General features: G+C 36.6%; 1 protein-coding gene across 1 annotated transcript in view; it reads right to left on the bottom strand.

The window, feature by feature from the left end:
• edil3 (EGF like repeats and discoidin domains 3) overlaps positions 1-27,577 on the bottom strand; it is a 143,840-nt gene that overhangs the window by 6,572 nt on the left and 109,691 nt on the right. The window contains 1 exon segment of the mRNA XM_023344053.1: positions 4,171-4,326. Coding sequence (XP_023199821.1) covers positions 4,171-4,326 — 156 coding nt within the window.

A 27,577-nucleotide genomic window follows, 5' to 3' on the forward strand; every position in this document is an offset into this window, starting at 1 on the left:
TTGTTGCTTTGTCAACAGATTTAGGGAAAATATTTCATAGAATAATTCTTGTTCTCTTAAAACCAGACCCAATGTTTAGATTACTGGAATAAAGTGAATCTTCTAACATCAACTGTCGACCAGTGTATTCTGACATTTTTAGAGGACAGCACTACAGGGAGGCAGTTTTATCAATATGTGGACGTGGTTTGCCACGTTAATCATCATAATCATTGCAATCACCAGTCAGGCCTAATGATGCTGTAATCAGTGTATGAATAAGTATTTTGGTACTTCAAAAGTGATGAGCAAAGATTGCAATAATGACCATGTCTGTAGGAAGGCAACATAAGGAAATTAGGCGACACAAGGAAATTGATAATGTAAAAAAAAAATCGATAACAGTGTAATAAACATAGTTACTCATTTGGAAACACATGACACTTAGCACACTTATAGAACAAAATAAAATACTTTGTGTGGAATGCAGCCAGAAAGCTAAAAAAAAAAGTCATCTTTTTTCATTGTTTGGAGCTGAAATTGATATTGAAATATACATATGAGTAATTCAACCCATACACAACTACTTTTGTGGAAAATGAATGTTTTAGTACATCCACAGTATTTTTCATGAATAAATTCAAAATAGCAAGTTATGTTACAGACATTTAGGCACTTATTACATTTTGACAACATATAATTAACCACACATATAATCAAATTAAGATAACTGTTTACAGTATGGGGAATACCTAACCAAATTACTCCTACTAGTTAAAACGTTATTGCTGTACATGTCTATCTAATGCTTTATGTAAAAAAATGAGTTTTATAAAAACTGAAGATCAGAATTTGGTTAAAGAATTCAGATTGGTGCTGTGTTTAATATGAGGTCTAGTATTTATCTTAACATCTCTGGAGCACTTCAATAACTCAAGTTCAGGTTAGCTTAAAACATTTGACCTTTGGTTTTATTGCACACCACATGCTATATTTTGACTCATACATATTGGTGAGTACCCCAAATTTGACTGAACTCCCAGAATACATCACAGTTTTTCTTGAAGCATAAGATGCTATGCTTATCAGCATGAACACGTTTACATAAATTGTAACTGAACCATCACAAAAGTGGCACTGACATTAGACCACAATAACCATATTTTTTGTGAATTAAAAAGGGGGGTTCCATGCATTGTGTGTCCCCAATCTAAACCAGGAATAACACAGCTCCCAGCTATTGATTTTCCTGGCTGTCAGAGTTAAAATCACAGATTCAAGGACAGGCCTTCTGCACTTCTGGGACAACAACTGTAGTACCCACTCTCCATTATTTAAACCCGCTGGTGAGGTTAAGGGATCAGATTCCTCGAATCTTTTTCCCCCTCTGCTCTGTTTCTCTCTGACATGGCTACATTGAAACAGACAAACAACTTTATCAACAATGGTCTGCCATCTTAGAGTCTTGCAGTGTTTCTCTCTGCAAACACTCCTTCGAGTGCCTGGTAAGTGTTCTAATTTGACATATACTTAGGCCTAGGGTCATCAAAACCCAAAAATGACCATCAGAGTGAAGTTTTTCAATGATTATATTCATAATTAACCTCTAACCTGAAGGAAACTGAGGGTTCTAATGACTAATTAACCTCATGCCACTTGTAAAACACTATTAAACACAAATCAATTACTTTTGTGCCTGGTTGGCTCCCCATTATCAGGCTGTGTAAATACTGACAGTCATGAAAAAGCAATACTACAGGTTTAGTCAACACAGTGATGTAGGCTTGGGAAGTTTGTGTACTGAAGAAAAAGAGGAATTTTGTAATGTTTAAATTGTGGGCAGTGCTGTAACTTGTCTCGGCTACCAGTGTGGCTTTATTGGATTTGTGTGCAAAGAGAAGGCAAACAAGCTACTCTATAGATTTTGTAGAGGGATGTTGTGTGTGTGCTGCTGAGGCTTGCTTTGACAGCATCTGTATTCCAACAGAGCCTCCTCTCTCAATCTAGATCTAACTGCCTGCAGCCTCTGCCACACAGGAGCCGGAGGGGGAAGCTGAGAAGAATACTTACAAGCCTCCACCACTGTGTTCGAGCCAGACACTCAGCCGCACACACAGGCACGCGTGCCTTCCCAGTATATCCCTGCCAAGTCGAGCATTGTGAAGCGCCAGGAGGAGCCTCGAGAGGCCAACAGCAAAATGTGTCCTCCAGCATTAATGGCTGCTTTAGCTGACTGACAGAAGAAAATATCTTCAGGAATCATAGAGTTAAACAGCCACTTGGCTCTCAGATGTCTTGCTAAACATGCCTCCCCGCTCAAAGTATGATACTCTAAATATCATAGGTCCTGCCCGAAATGGTGTAATAATGAAAGAGCAGATTATTAATCTTCACAAAGAGGGAATTGTAAAATAAATTAAAATGTGCCTTGATCAAAATGGAAAAGAAATTATTGCCTTTTTGAGATGTCACCGGTACTTTAGCCTCGTCTGCCAAGTGTTTTCGCAGAAAGCATTCCATACGCAGAATTGTGTAAATCATGCTGAGTATGCACTGGCAGCCATAGATTCTCACGAGAGTCATCAAATCATTAAGCAACCCATGTGAACTTGAGAGGCCAAGAAATGCTTCCTGGCATGAGCTGCAGCACTGCGCACACAAATAGGATAAGTGCATAAACCGGCTGGAACAATTTGCTCTGTTAAGGACTGCTCTATGTTTATTAAGTTGACCCAAATAACAACTAGGAAACCTTGAAAGAAGATTTTTTACATTCACAGATCAGTAAAAGCTACTTTACATTAAAAAGTACATTGGTATGACAAAACCAGACTCCATGGTAAAAAAAACCCCAAAAACATAAATGAATAAATAAAAAACATCCATCCATCATAGGTAAAAGGATTGTTGCACCTTAATTGTACAAAAAATTCAAACATATTTGAAAGATTTGATGGTTTAACACAACAAAGGACTTTCAAATTTTATTTTAGTTTCATGCAATCATATTTTACTGCATTTTTGTGTGTAAAAGCATCAAAATGTTACACTCATGCAAAAAGACATTCTTAATGCGTCAAATGGTCCTATTAATCTATTTACATGTTTAACTCTTCTTATTTGACATTTGCTTATGTATACATGTCCAGGACAAACATTTTAGACATTCCATTACCATATCATATCCAATTTGAAGTATTACATTTCCCAACTGAAGTGAAGCAGGAAAATTTAAATGGTTTCATAAAAAACAAAAAAAAATCTTTAAGTAGGGTTGATACCTAAGAAATGTGATGATTATAATTTAAAATATTGTGCAGCACTGCTCTTAATTTTTTTTTCTTTGTTGTTTCCAAACTTTACTTAAAGATTACTATAGGATTTAAATGTTTTACAGTGTGGATGCCTGAGACAGAACCTACAAATACAGTGTACATGAATGCAACCAAAAGAAGTCTGTATTAGATTTAGGTGTATGTACATTTTGCGCTTTGATTCCTGCAGGCAACACATAAGAATTGCATCAAGATTAAGAAGGTTTATCTTTTAATAACACTGATAGCAAGAACAGCTAGCACATCTCCTGCCAACAGCATGTATGAAAGACAAGAGGCTTTAGGTTCAGTGCTTCAAAATTCTGTGACTGCACCTCTTATGATATCAGTAGAAAGGCTGCAGCAGCTCCATGTTGTCTCTGTGGTTATGGACAATTGCGAGAGACATGTGAACTCAGCTGAAGGGCCGTAAACAGGTCTGTCAGCATAGTACCGCCTGAGCCAGGCTGACTGTGGGGTCTTATCTAATCCCAAACCCATCAGAGGCAAGAGCACAGACCAGGCAGGTTGTGTTCAAGCCCAAGATAAGAAGATGCAAACGAGTGATGAAGAGCAGAAGACAGCTTTCATAATGGACATCCTCACAGCTAATGGCTGTTTTTTTGATGCTTGTTGTTTTTTCTGCCTAGGGTTTCTGTTCATTCTATGCTTTTAGGCTTCTGACATCTACTGAAGATGCCCTTGTCTGTGCTTGGGTTATAAATATTTCAAACCTACTGTTCTCAGAGTACCTAGATCCATATTATGCCATTAGTCTTTTTCTATATTTTTTAAAATTATTATTTTACACTGACAATGAAGATCTATTCATGAAGAAACACTGCGATTATCATGCAGATGCAAAACAACAACTTACCTTGTCTTTTCCTTGTTTCCGATCTTGATATACACTCCATCGCTCTCCATCGTTACTGTAAGCGAGTTTGTACGAGCCAACAAACTGGACGTGGCCAAAGTCTTTTGCTCCTTGTGTGATGATCCCTGTAACCTTGGTTGGCACAAGCAGGTCCACCTAAGAGAAGCAAAGACCAGAGTGTGAGAGAAACAGAGAAAAAAGGGAGAAAATCAAAACGGAATGATGGATTTCATAGCTGGAGAAATTAATCAAGTTAAGAAGTGAACTGACATGCCCAGTTCTCACAATACAGTCAGCATCTTTTTATTTCCCTTCAATGTCACCGGCAGATTTACTGAGAAAAGACACTGGGTGCAATTCAAGTCACTTTCAATTATTCACAGAATATTGAACAACAAGGCTAAGTCCACAGCCTGGCCTCAGCAAAACAGAAACTGCACGCAGCAGCAACTTCTCAGACGCACACTCAACCATTTGGGTTAATTCTTAATAGGATCTCATTTGTTGCCTTGAATACTTTAAAGTGCTTTGCAGTCTAAAATTTCATTATTTATGTTTGTTTTTTTTTACTTGAAAAGTTCATCACTACTTGTCTGAGGCTAAAATATATATTAAGCCATAAAGTGCAAACAATGATAATATCTGCCACTGTTGGTAGTAAGGGCAACGCATTCTGCATTTATATTCCCACTGTTTTGCTTAACTTATACATTTTCACTGTGGTTGTCATGACACAACTGAAACGAAACTGAAGTAAAATTAGCAACATCACATGAATGTGTAAGAAAGACCTTAATCAAGTTCACAACATTTAGCAAGTGACTCTCCATCAAACCTGATTTAGCTTGAGCTGTTTAGCAAAAAAGACAATCGTTATATAAATAAATATATTAATGTCAATATAATTAACAAATATCAAATATTTATTTATGTGGCACAGCAAAAAATAAGCATCAGCTTCTGAAAAAATACCAGGACATCAGGATTCTACACAATAAATTATAAAATACAACTGAAATGTACAAAAGGGTTAAATCACATATTTAGTATACTGTTTATAATGCTCAATGAGCAATTTTAACTTTTCCCGGGCTACACTCTGCCTTGGTGTGAAAAATTTCACCTTAAAATGTGAAAGACATTTTAAAGTCTTTCACATGAAAATGTGTTCTTAATTTGCTGTGTTTGCTTTTAAGCGTAAATACCCAGCATGTTGCCTCGGTCTAAAGGCTGAGTTGGGTTTTTGAAAGTTTGCGTTAAGCGTGTGAGTCGCAAACAACGTGGCGTTTTAGGTGGTCCTCGCGTCTTTAAACTTACTTGAAGTTTCGCCCTCCCCCTCTCGTGCGGTGACTGAGTCCTCGCTGTGCTGCTGTATCAGTCGCCCTCCCAACCCGCTCAGCAGTTCTCTCACCCCCTGTGCTGCCACACATCCTTGTGCAGCTTATAGAAAAAAAGGGGGGAAAAAGGCTCTCAGTTGGGAGGTAGCCCCCGTCGTTCACTTGAAAGAGCCAGCTTTTAAAGCTGATATGTTCACGACCGAGCCATTACTAGTGTGAAAGAAGTACAGGCTCACTGTTCAGAAATTACGGTACATTTCTTACTAGGTTGGCTTGACAAAAACTCTTACGAAAAATGCTCATTTGTCCGAACACATTTCTAGACAGTCGACGCTGTGGGGTTTTTGCAAAGTTATGTAAACAAAAAGATTTTGTGAACGACCCAGGTAGCTCATTAATCCTGGTTATAGTTCTTCTGAAACTTTGAGGCCTGTTTTCTCACTAATGTTTGCAGAGACAACATTAGTATGGTCATATCTTCATTATTTTTTTTAAATTAATTTATTTCCCTGACATGTTCAGAAAGCCTAAAATCCATACTTTCAAATTCAGCATATAACTCAAAATATCCCCATGGAGATTTGGTCCTGGCTTTGTCGTGGCCCAAAATGTGTAATGCTAGCAAAGACAACGCCTAAGGGATCTGCAGCTCTACTTGCCATAAAATGTATTTCTACATCTTATTAACCCGGGGTTGCAAAAATATGTATTGAACATTTATTAGATTTTTATTTCTAAAACAATTACGAGAACAATGTAGCATTTCTTTTTGTGTTGATCTGTCACTTGAAATACTTGAGTAGCTGCAACAGAAATTGCAAAAAGATTTCAGGAGGTATAGATATTTTGCAAGTTACAGCATTCCTTCACCTTTTTGCAGCACGTCACACAAAATGTTTATTGTTTTAAAGTACATTATGTCATATGAGTATGGGGAAACGTAAACCGTTTCAATGTGTAAAATCTAATATGGCTTCTCATGCAGTAATGATGTGGTTTTCATCCTGTCTCTGGTGACGGGCTTTGTTTTTTCATTAACGTCAGAGGACAGATCTTAAATATTTAATAGCACCGCTTTGTGATGTTGATAGGTTAGACAGTTATCCAATGGCATTTAAACTATCAGACAAATCAGAGCAGCACCAATTTGCCACCAACAAAAGATGAAAAATATGTCTTCACAAAAACAGTGGGAAAATTTAGATCCACAGAAAGAGGTGCAAGACAAACATATGGTTTTATTTTTTTTAGCAGAATATGCTACATAAAATACTGGGACAGCAATACATCAAACTAATTGGCCTGTTCATGCGGCAACAAATCCTGTGTCCTGCTCAAAAACAACAACAAAAAAGAAAGGCTTTTGTTAGAAAAATACTACTGCAGTATGAATTCATGGATCCTCTTAGGTCTTGACATACTGCAGAGCACAACAGCACCCCACACAACATTGGTGGTACTCAAAATGGCGATGTGAATATAAGATCAAGAGTTTTCATCTTTCATAAAGTTTCAGCAACGCTTCAGAAGACCTTTCCCACTTATTTGAAGATTTAGGTTCACTCCTGGGGCACAGTGGATGCTTTCTTAAATACGGACCCCCTGCTGAGTATATAAGAAAAAATAAAAGTTTGATTCTTTGAAAGGCACCCGAGTGATTTAGCACCTAACTCTGCATTTCTGAGAGGCAAAGCTAAGAAAAGTGGGACCGCAGCTTGCGTGTGCACATCTAATAATGCTGCTGTTACAGCCATGCATTTATGCAGATGCTGCACTGCATATATACATGCTTCATTTGATGTGAATTCACTATTAATGGAGTTTTTCCCATCAAATAAATTCAGCATTCGCCTCCGTTTGCATATAAACGGAAAGCTCATTTCTGTTTCAGCTGTGGCAGCAGGGAGAGAAAAAATTTCCTGTGATATATATGAATAAATTAAAGCAACAGCTCTGTTGCAATGACAGTAATGTCAATACAAACCCCTGGAATAAAGGGGCAAGGAGGAAATGGTAGCAGATGCTGTGAGGTTGATTCTAAGGGGCATGACACCTCGCATCAGGAGGCTTTGATTATGCTCCAGTTGCAGAGCAGAGAGGTAATCTTGTTCAACCCAAGCAGTCAAGTCTGCCACAAAAACAAAGGCACGCTTGAAGTGAAACCTGTAATTGCTGTCACAGGTAGCGGTCAAAAAATACGACCGCCCCTAGCGACGCCAGCTCTCAGCACTTTGATGGCCCAAACTGAATTACGGAGCGAGATAAGCTTGTTAAAGCAAGGTCTTTCCTCCGGTCCCCCCCTTCGTCTGTTCTTTCTTCCATCACACTCTCAATCCAAGTCGCTCCTCTGTGAGCTTTTAACCCAGACAAACTGGAATAGCAAAAAGGCTCTGTAAGGATTTTGCTTGTGGCACAGACGTTCTGAAGAAATAAACAAGCTTTTAGATCGGGATTTTCATTTGTCCTTAAAATCCTAAAATGGACTTAATTTAGGTTCAGTTTGTTTATAGTAGGGTAAGCCAACCTTCAACTTTGACTTTTCATCTACAAATACTCTTTTTTTTTTTTTTTTTTCTCCTGCCCACTTTATGCGCTCTGCTAAATCTTATTATGTAGTGGTAAATGGACCTTTATTTTAGCCAACATAGTGTTCTCAAAATACTAAGCTAATCTGCTAAAACATTTTTTTGCTGCCATTCAAATTTGGAATGTCAGCAAAACAACGGAATGCTGCGTCGTTCTTTTTGTATCAAAAGCAGCTGCAGCTACATTGGACTGTTTCATTTTAATTTAGTCAAGTCAGCACCATTTCACAGCACATGTCATAGTAAGGTACTTAACAAAATTGAATGAAAAACAAACAAACAAAAACTATTATGTTTATTTATAATAAAAATAACCCATTGTCAACATAAAGTTCTGTGTTGGTTTATAGAAATGTTGGGATCTAGGGTTGTTTGAGTTTAGTTTTGGATTTTTGTTATTTTTGTAATTTTTGGTATTCCTAAGGTTTCTTTATTTAAAAGGGCAAACTAAAAAAAGCTTAGTTTGCCCTTCCTTAGTGGTTCTAGTGATGTTTTTCTTGTTTCTAGTTATTTTCTGTTCTAGTGTATCGAGTTTCTTTAGTCTAAGTTATTCTTTAGTGCTATAATTATTTCCTGTTCCCCTGTGCCACCTTCCTCTTATTTTTCTTCTCATTTTTATGGCGGTTGGCAAACATTAGATGCATTACCTTAGGTGCATCTTTTCTCATCTGTCAGCCCACTGCTTCCACACCCTCCTTCCCAGTATTTAAGCTCCTCTCTCTGTTACCAGTTGCCAGATTGTCTTGTTTCCTCACCTTGTCTTTCTCTTTGTGCTCTCCTGTGATTCCCTCAAGTCTTCCGTTTTTGGATTGTTTGAGTTCTCTCGGATGTACTACTTTGTAAGTTGTATTTTGTCTTTTGTTCCATTAAATACTCACTTCAACACTACGTTTTCACCTGCCACTACCACAACATGTAATGACAAGAAGTATGTTTCATTGTATGATTTTTATTTATTATAATTATTTTAGAATAAGAAGAATCTCGATTGTTTAATCTTAGACTCCCTTTTAGGCTAAGATTCTGATAGAAAAGAGCACCAGTTGTCAGTCTTGTAAAGTAATTGTCTTATTCATAATATCAATAAGAAGTTAGTCTATAGAGTGAATAAAGCTTCGCATACTTAATTGAATAGAAATAAAATCAGAAGAAAACCTTTCTTTTTAAAGGGCTATTTAAAACCTTGAGTTGTTGTTTAGATGACACTATCTTACTGATAAGATTAAGTTGATTTATATACAGAAAGAAAGTGATTGGATTGTCATTTGAAATTGCTGTTAAGTTGCTACATAGCCTCTGTAAAGATATTTCTGTCAAACATCTTTATGGCATCTGCCAGAGTTGATGTATAAATCGTGTTTCTCTAATAACAGAGCTGTTGCTATTACCAAAGAAGGAAAAAAAAGATGAAAACAATATATGTGACCCTGAAAGATACAAATGAGTCCAAGTTTTCTTTAAGAATGAGCACTAAATATGCATTTATGAAAGCAGTGTTGATTTTACTTTACGTGGTGTAGATAATTAAACCTTCACACTCTCAGGAGGAATGTCTCTGTGTAATACATAATTTCAGTACATACTCAATGCTCTCAGGGAAAAATTCGGAAATGTGTGCGCAAAACTGGCAGTGAAATAAGGAGAACGACGCTATGGTTCATCAACCACATATCAGTGTAGTGATCATTACAGCTTGAAGCTACGGCAAGAGGATGATAATACTATCATTCAATGCATCTTTCACCATAGGAAGTTTTAATAACCTTTATTGGGTCGATTTGCTTAATCATACATTAGAATCCCTTACATCTTACACTTCTGCATGGCTTTGTCTTTATGTTCAATATGAATCTTCTATGCCACCACCACAACAGTCATTATCAGGAGTCATTATCATGCCAAAACTAGCAGAAGAGCTCATAAAAGCTTCTCAAATGAGTATGGCATCATTCTGACTGAATAAAGAAGTTCTGTGTCATGCATATATGCAGAGAGTAAAACATGCACAATCCATCATAAACACACAGCAGTCAGCTGGCTGTAGACAGTGAATACTTTCAGGCCATTAATTAAGTTCTCCCGCATGATGCAGTAAGCAGCTTTACAGTCCATGAAGTTCAAACTGGTGCAGGTTTGCATGTTATTGGTTTAACCAGGAACTTCATTAACATAGAGCTTGATATATAGGTAAAAGTAAAGTCTAGCCAGAGTATGTTTTCTTCATTTTTACCTGTCTCTCGGATATCTGGTTACAGTATGTTTTAACACCAATTTCACAAACAAAAAGTGAAACATTAGCATACAGACCCAGCCATTGCTAATGTTGACAAGTGTCACTGCCCAGATGCCTTTCATTTGTTTATTAAGTTAGAGGGCAGGTTTGAGTGAGTTTCCAAACTCAGAGGTAAATTTCAGAGAATAAAAAACATTGCGGTAGTTTACATTTTGATTATGTACATTACTAGACAGACATAAAATGAGGTACCTCGGTAAATGGAGGTGGTTTGTGCAGCCATTGAATACACTGTGATATTTATAAGGAAAGTTTCCTGATTTCTGTCCTCTTAATTCCATTTGCTGATCATAGCTGAGATATACTGAGCAATATTGCCCAGATTACCAGTAGCATTGCTCCAATTGCTGCGTTTGCATAAGTGATGTCACGCACCATGGCAGAACTTGGAACAATTAGCCAGATCAGAAACAAAGAAAAACGATAAAACCACCAATTTCTGAGAAAACTGTGATTTTTGTTTTTTGCAAGCTATACTAGTTGAAGTCATGAAGAGACCACTCTGTGCTTTATGTAGCAGTAAAAAAATCAGTGAAAAGAAAACTTGCCAGCACTACTTACATGATCTGAGGCAATCAAGTCTGCAGAAATACTTTTCAGTTTCTCATGGAGTGAGTTTTACTGTTATTGTTTCTAGAACACAATTAAGATACACAGCATGCCACCGGTACACAGATGTGGACATGTGTGATCTTGTGCTGCACATATGGTTGTAATTAGAGCGCAATGACAGCAACCAGGTGGGTGAGTTGTGGTGCATGCCATCCTGACTAACTGTAACTAGTTAGTCAGCATCTAGTTAGTCAGGATGGCATGTTGACTCACTAGATAACGTTTCCGTTTCTGATCTGACTAACTGCATCTTGTAGCTGCAGAGCCTGAATTGAAATAATTATTTATGCTGACGTTCCTTTGGGCTGAAAGAAAACATTATCAAGATGTTGTACATTTATTATTATCTTCTTCTAATGCTAGGTTGGGTTATGGATCAACAACTTAAGTAGAGAGGTATTAGCTTCCTATTCCCCACTGATTTCTCAGAAGGACAATAATTACACAGCAGTGATTCAGCTGCACCAGGTGCACTCCAAAACCTCCTGTCATAACTCTTCGAAGTGCCCCCATCAGATACCAGATAGCGAGATGCATTGAGGTTAATGTACAGAGATGGTACTCTGATGGAAATGTTTCATTTATTGTTTGATTTAATTAGCTCTGTGATGTTTTCTGTGTGTAAATTTGAAAATTTATGTGTGTCTGGACCAATTGGTCAACTGTGTGTAATCTGTCCAAATTACAGAGTACACACACCTGGTGGTGTGTCTGTCACCATTTTAAAAAAACTCTTCAAAGATGGAAAATATTTGGTTAATGTGATTACTCATACATACCAATCTGCAGTCAAACTAATACAGTACACAGTATCAGGCTTTTTCTAATCCACTAAAGTATTTATCTACTTCTGACACTGGCAACCAAAGCATTCTTCATAAATGTAGTCTGGAGTACAAACCTTTATTAAATGAGTCTGGCATGTAAATGAGCCAGATGAAGTTAAAAATACATGTCCTTTTATCTAAAGTTTATTGCAGGTTGATAGAATAAAATATGAGACAATGAAGTACGACACAAGCTAAGGAGATCAGATAATAAAAAAGAGATTTATTAAAGAAACCCAAGCACATCAGGCTTTAAATAGCCACATAAACGTTATATTCTTACTTTGAAAGCCTGAGCTGATCTGTTTTACAACTCTAGAAAGTACATAAAGTAGTTTGTCATGTTTCTATTCTACTAGAATAAGTGATAACTTCAGCTAAATGGAAGCAGTACATTCCTGAGCCAGGAAGTCTGATCAACAAAGACTAAATGGCCTTTCAAATCATCCTTTCAAACTGTAAGCATGTCCTGCATACCTTCTGATTATGTTAATGCTATTGATAAATCATAAAGAGTTGAGGTTGAGCCTTACTTTCACATTCCCAATCCACCTCCAGAGATAGTCACAGAGTCATGGCAACCATAAGGACAACTCTGGATCATGGAACGAGTCTGACACACTTAAAGACATAAAGCAAAGACAGCCATAACTGCGTCTCCGGCCTTCTTATGACAAGCACAGTAATACCCCCAAAAGTGTCCATGTGATGTATGAAATATAATGATCTTCACAATTTGATGCAGTTAGCAGCACATTTACAATGACACAAAAAATCTGAGAAAAAGACAAAACGTCGACAGACATGGTATGAGCAATCAATGTATAAATTTTAAACCGTCTGCTAGGTGAAGCTTAGACTCAAACTGCATCAACTAGGACAGATCTCTTTGCACACAGAACTATCTGTAGAAACACAAGAGCACTCCACAGTGTCTACAGAAAACAGAACAATTACAACTGTTACAATTCCTCCTGGTCATAGCTATGTAGAAAAAAATAAAACACTGAAAATAAAAATGAATGACTTATTATAGCTAACAGATTGCACATGACCAAAAAAAAAAAAGTAAATGTTTGGAGTAAATACCCTCAGGCTGTCTCTAGCATCGGGTACTACGAAATGTTCAGATGAAGGAACCTGTGGAACGACAAACCCACATGTTCAGCTTGAGAGTGAAATCAAACAAATGAAATAAAATAAGAAAGAAAAACAATTCTTCCACGGCAAAAAAAACACCTATCTTTGCTTCAAACTGCATGTCAATTAGTAAGCAAAAATAGTGTTTAGATGCAGCAGCAGTATGGGACCGGCAAATAGACATTTACCCAAATATTATAGCGTGTATGTGTATGCAAATATTTGAGCCTTAATGTATAGTTTGGACTTTGTTTGATCAAGGGAACACACAATAAACTCAAACTTCAACCCAATTCTAGCTTTTATAAATCATTGATGTTGCATGAAAACTTTAGACTTTAAATATTTTCTTTATGCAATAAATTTTGGATAAGAATAAAATCCATCTCTCACTGCTGCATAATCTACATGGATCGTAACACTGTGTTACAAAATCTGTTAGAAAATATTGTCAAATGCAACAAGAATGTTCTTGTTAAAGCTAAATGCTACACTTGTTTCAATGTATGTGAGGAAGTCTCATGTTCCACTGCTAATTTATAACTCGTTCTGTGTCTCTCTTCCTTGGGGCCTATCCACCCACACAAAATCAGTGAACTCCATTTTTCATTCTGTTGCTGTTTGCTCATTTGTTTGTCTGAGACTCTCTCTCACTTAGTAATTTGCCACACCATATAGTATTTGGAATCAATTTACAAATAAACAATCCGCCCATATTTGCATACCGTCCATGATCTGACTTTTGAAAAAATATTTGGTCCTTGCTTGAATTTCTCAGTAGACACAAACACGCAGAGACGGAGGCAATCTCCCCTCTAACGGTTCTTGTGATCAGTGTTTTTCCACACGGGGTGATGGGATGTCAGAAGGTATAAATGCCTGCTGAGCGCTCACACTGTGAAGGGAAGGTGTGCTGGCAGTCTGAAGTTGCCCCGGAGCATGGAGCATAGAAAAGGCAATGTCACAGTGGTAAAGCATCATAGGCAGGTCAGCTCTGACAACATTCCAGCGTGAACTTAAACATTTTCCTCCTTTTCAAATTTGACTTGTATACACTGTTCCTGAAAGTGCTGGCTGTGAAATGTAAGTCAAATGTAGATTCCTTAAAGCCAGATCTGCGTGTAGCATTTCCTGTCAAGTTATGAGGATAAATAGCTCGGTCACAGATCAAGATGGATTGTTTGATGTATATAGAGAGTCACATCTCACAGCCAAAACTGCTGGGGATATAACTGCAGGGAAAACACTCTGCAGTAACTCACAGTAAACAGCAAACTGGTGGCAGCCACAAAAATTGACAGCCAAACAGTTATACATGAACTGAATCATGCATTAAACATCCTCCCACTTCCTTCCTTCTTCCCTTCACTCTAATCTACTTGCTAGCACATTTGCATGAAAAATTGCTAGTTAGTGTAGCTGATGTAACATTTTTACAAATGTTCATTGAAATATATTAAGTTTGTCCATCTAGATATGTAATATTGTGTTCTAAGCTTTCACATGTGATTTAAATGAATATAAAAGACAATACTAATAATAAACAACAGTTTGTGTGTATTTTAGTCTGTCTGCACGGTGGAGCTTGCGATAACACAGGTAATTTGGGGTAATTTGGTATATTTCATGTACAGTCAGTGAAAATGTAAGATTTGAAGGCATTGTCAAATAACAGGCTGACAAAAAATATACCTCCCCTTCCCCCAAAAGAAAAAACAGGATTCAAAGATGCAAAAAAAACCCCACAAAACAAAACAGACAAAAAATAAATATATATATATATATACACCTTTTTTAAAGAGATTTTCTTACAGTGTTTTTTACAGTCAAGGAACACAGATATCTCTTCCCTTGACCACAAATACAAAAAAACCCATGCTATTTCAGATCATCCAGCTTTTAAGACATTTCAGCCTATACCAGTGCCAATTACAGTGGTAATTGGCACTGGTACTAAGGGGGGAGAGACAAAATTCAAGTATTCTTTATGGATTTAAACACTTTTTTGACTAAATTAAATCTTTCAAAAACCATATTTACATAATCAGAATCTACCTTTTAAATTTCACTTCAAAGCCAAACAATAATCTAAACCAAAACACAATCAAAGCTATTTCTCCTCCCTCCAGTCTAGGTGGTTGATCCAGTGAGGCTGATTGAACACAAACGACTTTTGTCTGCAATTATCATGGCAACACATGATCACATGACCTCATAGATAGGGATAGAGTGATGAGACAAACAGCTTCAATTATTAAACCGATCCACCAGATTTAAATCCTTAAAACATAAATCAAAAGAAATACATTCATAAATTCTGTTATTTTTTATGGTCATAAATACAGCACCTGTTGGGAAAAAGGGTGAATTCCTCACAGAGAGGTACGAAGAAGGAGACACATACGACGGCAAAAATGGCAGAACTCCACACAAAGCATATAAATCTACTGTGATGTGACTGTATTTCTCCTCTGAGAACGTAAATCATCAAGACTTTCTTCACCGTTGCCATGTTTGCTGCTGTCTAAAACTTTCTTCTTAATTTGGAAACTAACTCAAAACTGCCATCTTGTGGACATGGAATTGACCAATGAAACTGAAACAACTATTCTGTATGTTGATATTTCCGGGATTTAAAGCTTCTTTCAAAATGTTCCATCATAGTCACAAAGGCGAGCTTCCCTGTAAGCCGCCTCTGGACTTTCACAAATCACCAACAAAGCAACAATATTCCATGTCATCTTTCAAATTTATTTCATTATTTAACGACTACCCTTAACTGAAGCACAGTGATCTGTTCTGTTTGTGACTTCCTTACAAGCTAGCTCACAGGCTTTAGAATAATAGGTTCTGTTCAAGCCCTCTTACCACTTCAGTGAATGTGTGAGAGCTTGTAGGCGTGACGTGGTTAAAGTGACTCTATAGGACTAGACCAAGCGCAAGATAGACGCACGCAGTCTATTTACTATTTATAACACTGGCAAATTTTTCAAGAAATAATTTTATAAAACTCTGGAGTCCTTCAGTGAAAACATTGTCAATCATTTGTGACTAAGGGGCCTCTTCAATGATGTGTGATTTGGTTTTTCACCTGTTCAATAGAAAAAAAATATAGCTGATCAGATGCCCTGGAACCTCTTTATGAGACGCTTGCGCATGTAAATTGTTGACCTGGATTTATTTGCAAAGACCATTATTGCACTTGAAAACAGACAGCTTTGGAATGTGACAGGAAAATAAAAATGTTGTTCAATGCAAAGTTGTGATGATCTGCTGGCTTGGGCTCCAACTGTAGTATAAGCATAAAATCTAGGTAAACTTGGCAATTTTGTTGAGCATGGGGCCGCAACGATGAACACTACAACCTGCAGATGGAGAGAGGACAGAATTTTTTAACTTTCACTCCACCTGGCAGCTCAGTCTTGGTCCTGCATGTCCATGCTGTCTAAAAGTTCTCAAGAGGAGCTATGGAGTTGTTGAAATATACAGCTAAACTTTCCCTTGCACACCACATGCTCTCTGGTGCATACCATATACTAATTGGTGAGCACCTGTTGATATGTGGTGCGCACAAGTTAGTTTATTTTTTTCTTCAGTGTCCTTTTAGGGGCTCCGTACAATTTAGACCATAAGTGTGATGTGACAGAAAAATGAGGTACAGTTGAAACATTTTTAAAATAAAAATGTGAAAAGTGTGACATGTATTTTTGCTTAGGTTCCTTATACACACTTACTCCCTTAAATAAAAATAAAATCCAGTGCAGCTAATTGCCCACAGAAGTCCACAGAGTCAACATCTGTGGAATGTATTAAAGACCTCAGAACATTACAGAACAAATGGATTCATCCAGACAGCTGCATTTTCTTTTTGGTTTAAGCTACCAATTTAGATCCCAAAAGAACTGGACCTCTCATCGTCAAAGGTACTGAGTTATGGGTCTAAATGAATGCCATCTTTTCAGGTTCAATTTTTGAAAAATACTTAAAAAGAAACAAACTTCCACTTCATAGTTATACACTCCTTTGTGTTGGTTCATCACATGACAATCTAACAAAATTTGAAACTTTGACTTCAGGTGTTTGGGCGTTTATGTTGCAATAGTTTTAGAGTAAGGAGAGTATCTGATGAATGTAAAAAATAATTTCACATGACCAGTAAAGGTCAGAACACAAAAAAGAAAAATACAAGGAAGAAAAGTGATGCAAATCCAAGGTACTGTTCAAGTGCCTTACGTCTAGGTTAGTTAAGGTTGTTGTTAAAAACACAAGAGAGAAACAGTATATTATATGATTTGTCAAAGACTTTGCTGTCACGCCATGCATAAATTGGTATTTGTACCACTAAACACTGAAATGATTAACTCAAAAGGCCTCTGACAAGCCTCTCATAGCACACAGCATTAAAACTAAGCCACACAAGTTCAGACTTCAGTTCATTGCAGAAACCAATGAAGGATATTACTTATGACAAAGGAAACATGAAGATAAATCAGACACAATGGTTTCAATCACTTAACACAAGGGCTTAAAGTAGGAAAGCATTCCTGGAACTACTCAGGTGCTTCTGACTTTTAGTGGTTCTGAAGTGAAGTATTAGGATTCATATGCATAAAAAATGTTCCATGGCAGCACACTAGATCATTCACATGGGGAATTTCACACACTGTTTAACGCTGACTGTGACAAGACATCTGATGGACTTCAATTTGCAGAAGAAATCTAGTCTGTCTCAGTGTGTGATCTTTGAAATCAAATCTATCATTTACAAAGAAGGCAAGAAAATAATTTTCAATTAAATAGAATAAAAGAGGAAATAAAAAAGCTTAAAATGTGGCTTTCCCATTCTTACATTGACCCCATGTGGTTAGGGGGTATTGAGGATAGGTAAAATTGACTTTTTTCAGCTTTATATCATGTTACAATGTTATTCTGTCATCAAAACATACCTGGAGTGTTACTTTGATTCTTTCATGCACGTATGAGAAATGCTTTAATCTCTTATGGCGGCCATTCAAGGATGTCTATATGCTTGCTCTCACCAAGCACCGCCTTTTCCCCGCAGCTCCTCTACGGAGCTGCAGTTTCCAAGCCAAGCTTCTGCCTCACAGAACAGCCCTCCCAAGCGACGTTCTTTGGAGTATAGCAAAGAACATCTGCAGCTGATCTTTTCTATACTGCAAAGAACTGAAGCAGATTAATAAAGAAACTTTGTGATAATGTGCTGAAGGTCAAGTGTCAGAAAGTGAAGGAGTCTCTTAAAAAGACAAAAGCATTAAATTGCAAAGTGAAATTTTGTTTAAGTCATATTTTAGTATATATATATATATATATATATATATATATATATATATATACTGTATGTAATACAGCATTTTTATAACTGAAGGTTACATAGTTAAGTTAATTGTGCTATAAAATGGCACTTGGTGCCTGGCATTTACATGATACTGCTTCTTCAAAAAACTCAAATACCACTGTGCCCAAGTAGGAAATTATGACATACTAACAAAAGTTAAATTCATACCATAGAAGGAGTTGGAAGAAGAGGCTGGCTTAAAGTACTTGTATCTATAAACCTCCACAAAGAATAGAAAGTGTAAGTGCTCTGGTACGAAGGAAGTCTTCCGCGTAACTTTGGACTTCCCAGAATCAGGTTAAATTAGAAAGATGTTTGAAATCTGGCAATGTGATCAGCAGGAAACGCTGCTTGTCCAAAGATCCCTTCTACACACTTTCAAACCAAAGATATGCATGTGCACCCTGGACCTAATCTCTGCTGCACCAATTTAACATCTGGCACATTCACTTCTGACAGTTTCTGCAGATCGTCCCTGATTACAGCAGGGACTACTGCAGACTCATGGATCAATCATCCCATGATAAAGCAGATAAATGCAACCAGTGTCTGCTGATAGTGTGGTTTGAAAGCATAGCAGAGATGGTGAGAGAGATAGGGACAGAGAGAGAGAAATGAGGATGAGGTTGTAGTGTTGAGGGAAAACATTTTTTATTGGATAATGAAGACAAAATACATGCATTACACAGATTCCAGACTGATACATATAAGAGTGCAGAGGGAAGGAAGGAAAACTAAAGCAGATGGACTTACTATCCTTTTTGAAACTTCATTTGGATGCTAATTGAATCAGCATGCAAGCTGCAGGGAAATTGAATAAAATGAAGAAAAGAAAGAGCCATATTGGGCAGGATTAAAATCAGGCCCTGGCGATAATTCCCTAATGAACTTTACATCACCCGTTATTTCAAATGAGTGCAGATTCTGAGATCCTTCCAAAGTTGTTGGTTAATGTTTGCAAGCTAATTGAATTAGCAGCCATAAGAGGGGAGGCATTTCAAACTGACATACCAACATTTGTTATGTCCAAATGGGTTGTGTCTTAGTTTCATGTTAGTCCCATCTGAAAATATTTTCCAAAGAAGTCTTGTGTGACTCATAATGTGACAAAATACCTATTACTGGACACACACATACACTAACAGAACCTTGCCAAATCTTAAAATTTTGCACTGATTGATCATGGCAACAAGCTGAAAATTTAATTGTGCCTCTCTGATAGTGGGCTGGCGCATCTGCCAAGACAAAACTTGGCAGCCAGGATCCAAGTCCTGGTCATCTGTTATGCTAGCTTCCAAGAGTTGCATCAGCAGATCTTGTCAAAGTTGACAGAAAACAAATATCATCATTGAATAATGCACTAATTAAAGTTAACTTATGCACATGCTTGCATCTTTGCTTCAATAAATAAATTGTATACAAAATCAAAGCAACAAAAATAATTAATATTGATCATTAATAAAATCTATGCTCAAACACTACTGCGGTTATATTCAATACATTAGAATTTGCCGTTTAAGTTAAGCTTGTTTATCAGCTTAATGGTACCTTTTAAAGATAAAAGAAAGTATTAAACATAATTAGGTTAAAGTTCTTTGTGTTAAAACTGTACTTTTTTATTATTTAAAACAGAGAAGTGAGCTACAAACATGTTAATGTATGTTTGACATAAATTCAGAAAATAAACCAAAGGGGTTCTCCTAAAAGCCTTTTGTTTATATAATTACCACAATATTACATTGTACTGAGATGCTGTTTCAGTTTCAGTGCTCTGTATTGGTGGTACCATTTCTTTGTAGCTGTGATTAAGTCAGTTGGCTCTTGTTGCTGCTTTCATCACTGTGAAAAATTATGTTTGTTCACACTGCACAAACCTCAAATTTGCAGGACAAAATATAATTTTTGCCTTAAAAAGTAAAGTTTTTCTGCCTGTTCACATTTTCAAAGATAAAGTGACTAATCTACGTATGATACAAAACTAGAAGATTGTGGAGATCTGAAGGAATTCAATATTGGACATATAAACTGTAAAGTACACCAAAAAATATTGGTAACTCTTGAACTTTTCACATTTGACGCAGTATAAATGGTATACAATAGTGAAATGGAAAATTTAAGATACACAGATTTACAAAATATTGAGGTTTATGATTCCAAGGCAATGGATAAATGTGAAAAGTATAAAAAAATTGGGTATGAAAACTTTTGCTTAGTACTGTAATCTTGAACTGTGTGGTAATAACAGTACATCAGATGTTTCCCTGAACATCTGAGTCTATCAAGAGTCACAGAATGGTGAGAAATCCAACCTGACAGACACTGAACTGTGAAATATCCTGGTTAATCTAGCATGTTGAACATGTTACTGTTTTTGCATTAGAGGGTGAAACAACTGTTGGTCCTAGTACCTGATAGACCTAAAACCTAATAGCTTTTCATTGAAGCTTGTAAATTGGTAAATATTTTTTTCTCACTTCTGCACAAAGCTAAGTGGTTGTGTTTTTAATGACAATGTGAAGATATCAACCCTGTGGGATACATTTTTTGTTCAGCAGCAAACACTCTTCAAATTGATTAGTTATTTTTGTTATTAATATTAGTTCTAATGTGTACTTCATGAAAAATAACCAAAACATGTAACCAGAATATTAAGTAGTCCAGTGTGCTGAAAAACGGCTTCCATATAATTTTGGCTAAATCAATACAATGTGACAGTAATACCAAATGGTGAACTTAAGAGGATACCTTCTGTATGCTGCAGACTGAAGGACAAAGACGATTACGCACTCTACTGAAGCTTTTACAAAATATTATATTTTTTCATCCAAGGACTTTTAGAACTGTATTATACTGTTGTTCTTCAAATAAATCTAATAATCATGTTATCCAAGTTAATAGGGATTAGACTTCCTTAAACTTTTCCTTAAAATTGCCCTTCCTTTTTAGACTTTGGAGATGAAAAATAATATCACAGAAAACAACAACAAAAAAGCACATTATTGCAGTATCTGTAGCTTTGACTAAATAATGACTCAGTGTCATCTTTCCATGCATCTGATACTATAGGATGTAATCTCTTGCAAAGACAGAGTACCCTATGCTTTTTGAACATGTTGAAAAATGATATAGTGCGAGTCACATCTTAGAGACATGACCTATACTCAGCATAAATGTAATTTCTACAAATTATATGTAAATGACTAAATAATACTGATACTCAATCTCACGCTATGCACATGCTCATAACCCGAGCAGAAATCCATTGAGCATCACATCTATTTATTATTGCTTCTAGCCTGTGATACACATGAGACAACAATCTATGTAAAGAATCAAAAGGCACTGATGTTCAAGATGAATTGTAGAAGAGCTGGTGTACATCAGCAGAATATACAGATATTGATCTGACGGATATTTTGAATTTAACTCTTAAACACTTAATGCAATTAGATGCTTGAAAAGAAGATTTATCTTTTGCCAACCGATTCATGCAAAGGTCAAATGATAAAATAAAACCATTTCTCCTGCTCTCCTTGTTTCCATTCACAATCAGAGGCCATGCATGCCAAGGTAAGCTTTTTTTCTTTTCTACTAACCCTGTAACAGACTTGTGATTCACTTGGGATGAACATTTTCTTCTCATAACAATTTAAGCAGAATCCATCCACCAAAGACCTTGAAGATGATTAAACTGATACAGGAATCAATAGATCCATCATGGTATGTATTTCAGATGGAGGGAGGATAAATGATGCAGGATCCCTGGTGATTCCAGGTGTATTTTTCCTCATCTTTTTAAATTGCTAGCCACACTTTGTTAATGTTCTTTGTTAACTCAAACAGACTTTTTTATGTAAAGCAGAATTCAGCTTGTCTAACAGCATTCTCCTCTGCCCTTACGCTCTTTTAATACCTCACTGGTTCAGGACTCATTGCTGGGCCTGGTCTGTTTTCCATTGATTCTTGAGCTAACTGAACCTCTGCCTTCTTGCAAGTAAACCTTTGTTTAAAACATAAATGTTTTATGTGCAGCTAGCTAAAAGAAGCAAATGTTCTCCGCCAAAATAACCGTGTGTTTGCTGTCATGAATATTTATTAATGAGAATAAGAAGAGAGAGAGGACTCTTAAAACATGGATAAGCAAAGAGGAACAGAGTACAAGAACAGAGTAGAAGTCTTATCATGTTGGTTAATTTTGGATTCTTCTTCATCCATCTGATATTATGTATTTACTGTCGTCAGCTAGGAGACACTACACGATTATTCTGTCACTGTCAGCCTGCTGACTAGCTCTGCCATGGTGATATCTGCCACAAAAGACCAACAGAAAGCTTGATGTTATCGAGCTTTGTCTCATAAATTAAACATATGCAGTTGCCCTTATTGAGCAATGTTTTATGACTTTTATTCCTGCCTCTTGTATATTCTCAGTTGTTCAAATGGATTAAAACTTAACAAATGTTTATTTTTATCAGGAAAGTATTTCCAATAAATAATATTTAAGGATCTATCTTCAAAGAATCAACCAAACATTAAAGTACAATCCTGCTTTCTATGATCAACATTATTGTCCACCTACTTCACTTATGTCTTACAGGAAGCCCCTCAACATGGAATGCAGACATTAATGAATGAATAGATGAGTGGATTATATGTTTTTTTATTCATTGCATTTGCAAAGCGCCATCACAAGAATAACTAAGGATAATCAATTCAGTGACCATGGAGATCACTGTGTACCATTTCCTGCCAACTACAAAGGTTGTAGTGAATGTGTTCAAGTAACGGTTGTTCACTAATAGTAATGAAATTAGTGCTACTGAGCTCAGACAGAACATTTTTATGCAACCTATGCAGGATTACTTCCTGTTATGCAGTGTTTAATATGCTGAGTAGTATTTTCCAACAAGAGTAAAACTGTCTTTTGATGTCTGTCTTACATTCAGGTTTCTAAATACTCATCAGTGTTGGATGAAAAAAAAAAATAGTGTATTATCAATATATCCTCAACAAATTCAACAACCGAGAGATGAAGAAAAAAGATTTCATGTTATTCTGAAAAAAAAAGATTCCTGGCTGAACATTGTTGAGTCAAACTACTTTGAATTTCAAACTACATAATTCACAGTGAGACACACCATATACTTATCAAGAGTGATGACAAAGCTAAAGGGAATCAATACTGCTAGTAGGAAACAGACTGTAAACACACAGCAAAATAACCTGTAGCTCTATAAGTTCCAATAGCTGTCTGGAAAACAGGCGAGTATGGTGGAAAGAGAAAACCCCACCACGTCTGGTCATGTTATAATGTATAACTAAGATACAACTGTGCAAGATACTAATTTCTGGTCACTGATGTGACAATTTTAGACTCTTTTCCTTAAGAAATTATCTGAGAAATGATTCAAACTTGCCTGGAATCAACAAAAGTAAAAAAAAAAATCCTTTAGTGATGAAAATCCCCCCTTTTTTTATTTGGTCAAATCCCAAAAGTGCTCTCAGTAGCTTAGCAGTCACTTCACTGGGGTTCATTGTCTCCAGAGACCACTCACTGCATAGACACTTTTGGCCTAAGGCAGCAAATAAATGGCTCCAACCCAATTCTGTCATACAGCTGTAGCATCTTTTAAGAATTGCTAACTTCTGCCTGTAAAACTTGCTCATTTGTTATGGTGCTGTTTGTTGTGTTAGATCCTCCTCATAAGTTTCGTAGAAACTCTTAAAACTATTGGAGTGTTTTAGCAGTGGAAAGGAAAAAGTTAATCACCACACAAAAGTTTAAGATCTTGGTCATTCAGGATGATAAATCAGTAACATTAATTGTCTCCAGTTCAGGAGTGGCTAACAGTAGTAGCCCATGTTCAGTATAAGTGGCACTGCAAGCCCTAAGAATCTCCCTTCTGCTTGAGGCCCTTTTCCTTCCTCACTTTTTCCTTCTACTCATCTTTTTATTCTTATGTTTGTACGTAGCACTTTGTAAACAGCCAGCTTCCTTAGCAATGATATTTCGAGGCATTTTTACGTGACTGCTGAAAAACCGTCAAGTCATCAGTCCTCTACATAATTATGTAGATAATTATCAGTCCTTATTTTAATAATAATTAAAAAATTATTATTTTTTAATAATTGAAAAATTATTTCAAAATGGATAATATGAAATAATTTCATAAGATCCATTTTCAAATTTTCTGAGTTTTAGGTTTTCCTTAACTGAAGGTCATAATCATCAAAATTAACAAATAAATGCTTCAAAAATGAGTGCAATAAATCTGTCATACCTGAGTTAAATTTTTTTTAAACTAAAAGATTGAAATAAATGAACTGTTTGGTTATTCTCTGTCATACGGAGACATTCCTGTGTATAGCACATGCGATAAATAAATAAACATCAGACTGTACTCCTTTTGAGTCTTTCTTGGGAAGAAACTAATAAACTACTACTCTGCATATGGTAAAATCTCTGCAAATAAATTAGTGCTCGACCAAGAGCCTGTGGAACAATTCCCTGAAATCGCAGAGATGGGTCACTTTAGTCATGTCTCTTCCCTTTGCTTCCCTGTCTCTTTTTTTAATCCCCCGCTGTGCTTTCTTCTCGGTCCTCAATGTGCCTGCAGAGAATCCCTTTGATCCCAATGTGCATTTTACCTGGTAAACTGCCGTTTTCTTTCTTCCAGCATCTTCCTGAGAAATCTTCCACGCTTGTAATTCTCTAATCATGTCTATTCTGCAAATATTGCTTGATGTTTACACACATTTTTGAGATCATCTTGATTTCTTGCAGATCTCACAGATTAACGGCACAACAATATTTGCAAAAATCTTTCAATAAACATCAATCTTTTCTCAGGTAATTAAAAAATACAAATTTATCAAAACAAAGGAAATTCAAAATTTACATGTCACTTTGAGAATATGATCTCTGTGTTGAGAGATGCCTGTGACAGAAGCAAAACTGTCAGTAAATGTATGTGGTTAAAACAAATATCCTTTCAGGAACATTCTGCAAAGCCTTTATCTACAAACAAACAATATAATGCAGGAGTTTAGCTAAATTATAACAAATGGTTGTGTGCGACCTGATTTGCTTTAATGTTTACTTGGAAATTACTATTTTGTTATAAATCTACCATCTGTATGCAGGCCATCCACAGTTACAGTCAACAATTTCACACAAACTCTGTTGTCGTCATTGGAAGCATGAGGGGATTATCCGGGTGCCACAGACACGCAAAACACATATTTATCACTTTAGGGAGATAAGTGGCTGTGAAAACTTCTGAGGCAAGGGATAACTAATGGACCACCAGTAGGAAATTATGATCAAGTCTTGTTTTGTAACCTTTGCAAGCTGTAAATAATTTTGACAGGTTGGAAATGATGTGATGCAGTTTGTTCTGGCAGTGTTTTTTCACAAGGCCATGCCTACAAAACGATTTACATTCCAGTTAATATGCGACGCTGCAGTGTTGTGGACTAAGGAGTCTGTGAAAGATGATCATATTTTCTGTGATTTCTCAAATGAACAACTTTCTTTTTACCTGACCCAACATGAGATGAGCAGTCATCACTCAGCGGTTTTATTTGTTTGGTTGGTTTCTAGATACTGTTGCCGTGTGTTTGGATCAGATGTGTGCAAGTGAGTCAGAAGAAGCAGGTAGGTTCAATTGTTTAGAACTGCCACAGGTGTTACACACTTTTCTGTGTACTCATATCATTCTCACGACCTATTATTGGAAAAGTGCATCCCCCTCTGCCCTGCTTTAGAGGTAACCATTAAACTGAAAGCTCATGCTGAGCTATGCCTGCAGACAGGGATCTGCATGTAATCTGTGCAGAGTGGAGGAAAGGAAGAGGAGCAGCTGGCAGAGGGAAACTGGAAGACCTTCTGTAACTTTGAACTTTATCAAATCATTAGACAGGGACCCAAATCAGAGTCAACACCTTGGACTACATATTGGGCTAAATCCACCAATCCATTCCCCATTTCAGACATCGTTGATTTGTTTGCTGGTCATATGTTGATTGTTTTTACAGTGATGATAACTGAAGAGAAAACTCTAAGGCTTTTCAGCAGTCACTAGCTACTGGACATTGAAAACAATTATTTTGTTTTCTTTCTTCTTCAAAACTGTTTTGAAGACTGTTAAGTTGTGTGGTCCATAAATGCCCTCACCTCCCCCCTCTCAACAACCCTTTGTTCATTTTTTGCAGCTCTGCAGATAAAAGGAACGTGTTATATTATGATCAATCTGATGTGATGTAAATGTTAATCTTGCTAATATAACTAGACACAAAGGCACAAATTCCAGCATAAAAGTGTCATTCATATTAACTTATACAATACCACAACTATCAGCAGCACTAAATGTTAAAATAAAAGCCTTTTAGGAACAGAGCAAAGGAACAGTTCCTTCACCTCAGCGTCTGACATCACAGCTTCTCTTTCTTTTTTTTATTGATTCTCATTTAGTTTTTAACATGAATAAAGTCACATACTGGAGTAAAATAAGAACCAAAACAAACTGGATCAGAGCATCTCCGCTAATGTAAAAGTAGTTAATAAATAGCACAACATCCATGAGAAAACTTAAGAGGAAACATAGTAAGTATTAAGTGGATATTTCAGAATTTCTTTCAAAACATCACATTAAGTGCCTGCATCAATTTAAAGCCTCTGTCTTTCAAAAACTTGGCTCTTTTATAAAGATGTGAAAAACGGAAACACATCACTCTACTCCAGTTGATGGTCTTGTTTATGTGAGGTCTGAGGTTCAATACAAAACTTCATAAGCAAAAATGCAGTATAGTTGTGTTAGCAGAGGGAAAATGTCAAACATGTAACGATCTGATGCATCTCCAGCAATTCTGATGCATTCTCTTTGCTGTGTGGACATCTTAAGGCTCATAATTAGCCTTAAGATGTTCCAGCTGCTTCTGGCAGCTGGAACATTTGGCAGCTAAGTTTCACAGATTCAGTTGACTCTTGAAAACATCTTCAAAGATTCTGTTTTGAGTTTCCCCTCTGAGTAATTTCATCTCCAGCCATGTCACAAAAATGTTAGCTTGGATGATACCCAAAACATCTGGGACTCAGTTTTTGTTTTGACCTACACAGACAAAGCAGTTCAGATGTATTACGTATTCAGATGTAAGCTTCTCAATCAGACTGATTGTTGAAGACAAATAGCCTTCTTGGCAGAGGTTTAGATATACGACTTACTTTCCCTATTTGCAGGGACTTTCAACCAGTTTCA

This window comes from Xiphophorus maculatus, chromosome 12 (assembly GCF_002775205.1).
Source record: "Xiphophorus maculatus strain JP 163 A chromosome 12, X_maculatus-5.0-male, whole genome shotgun sequence".
NCBI lineage: Eukaryota > Metazoa > Chordata > Actinopteri > Cyprinodontiformes > Poeciliidae > Xiphophorus > Xiphophorus maculatus.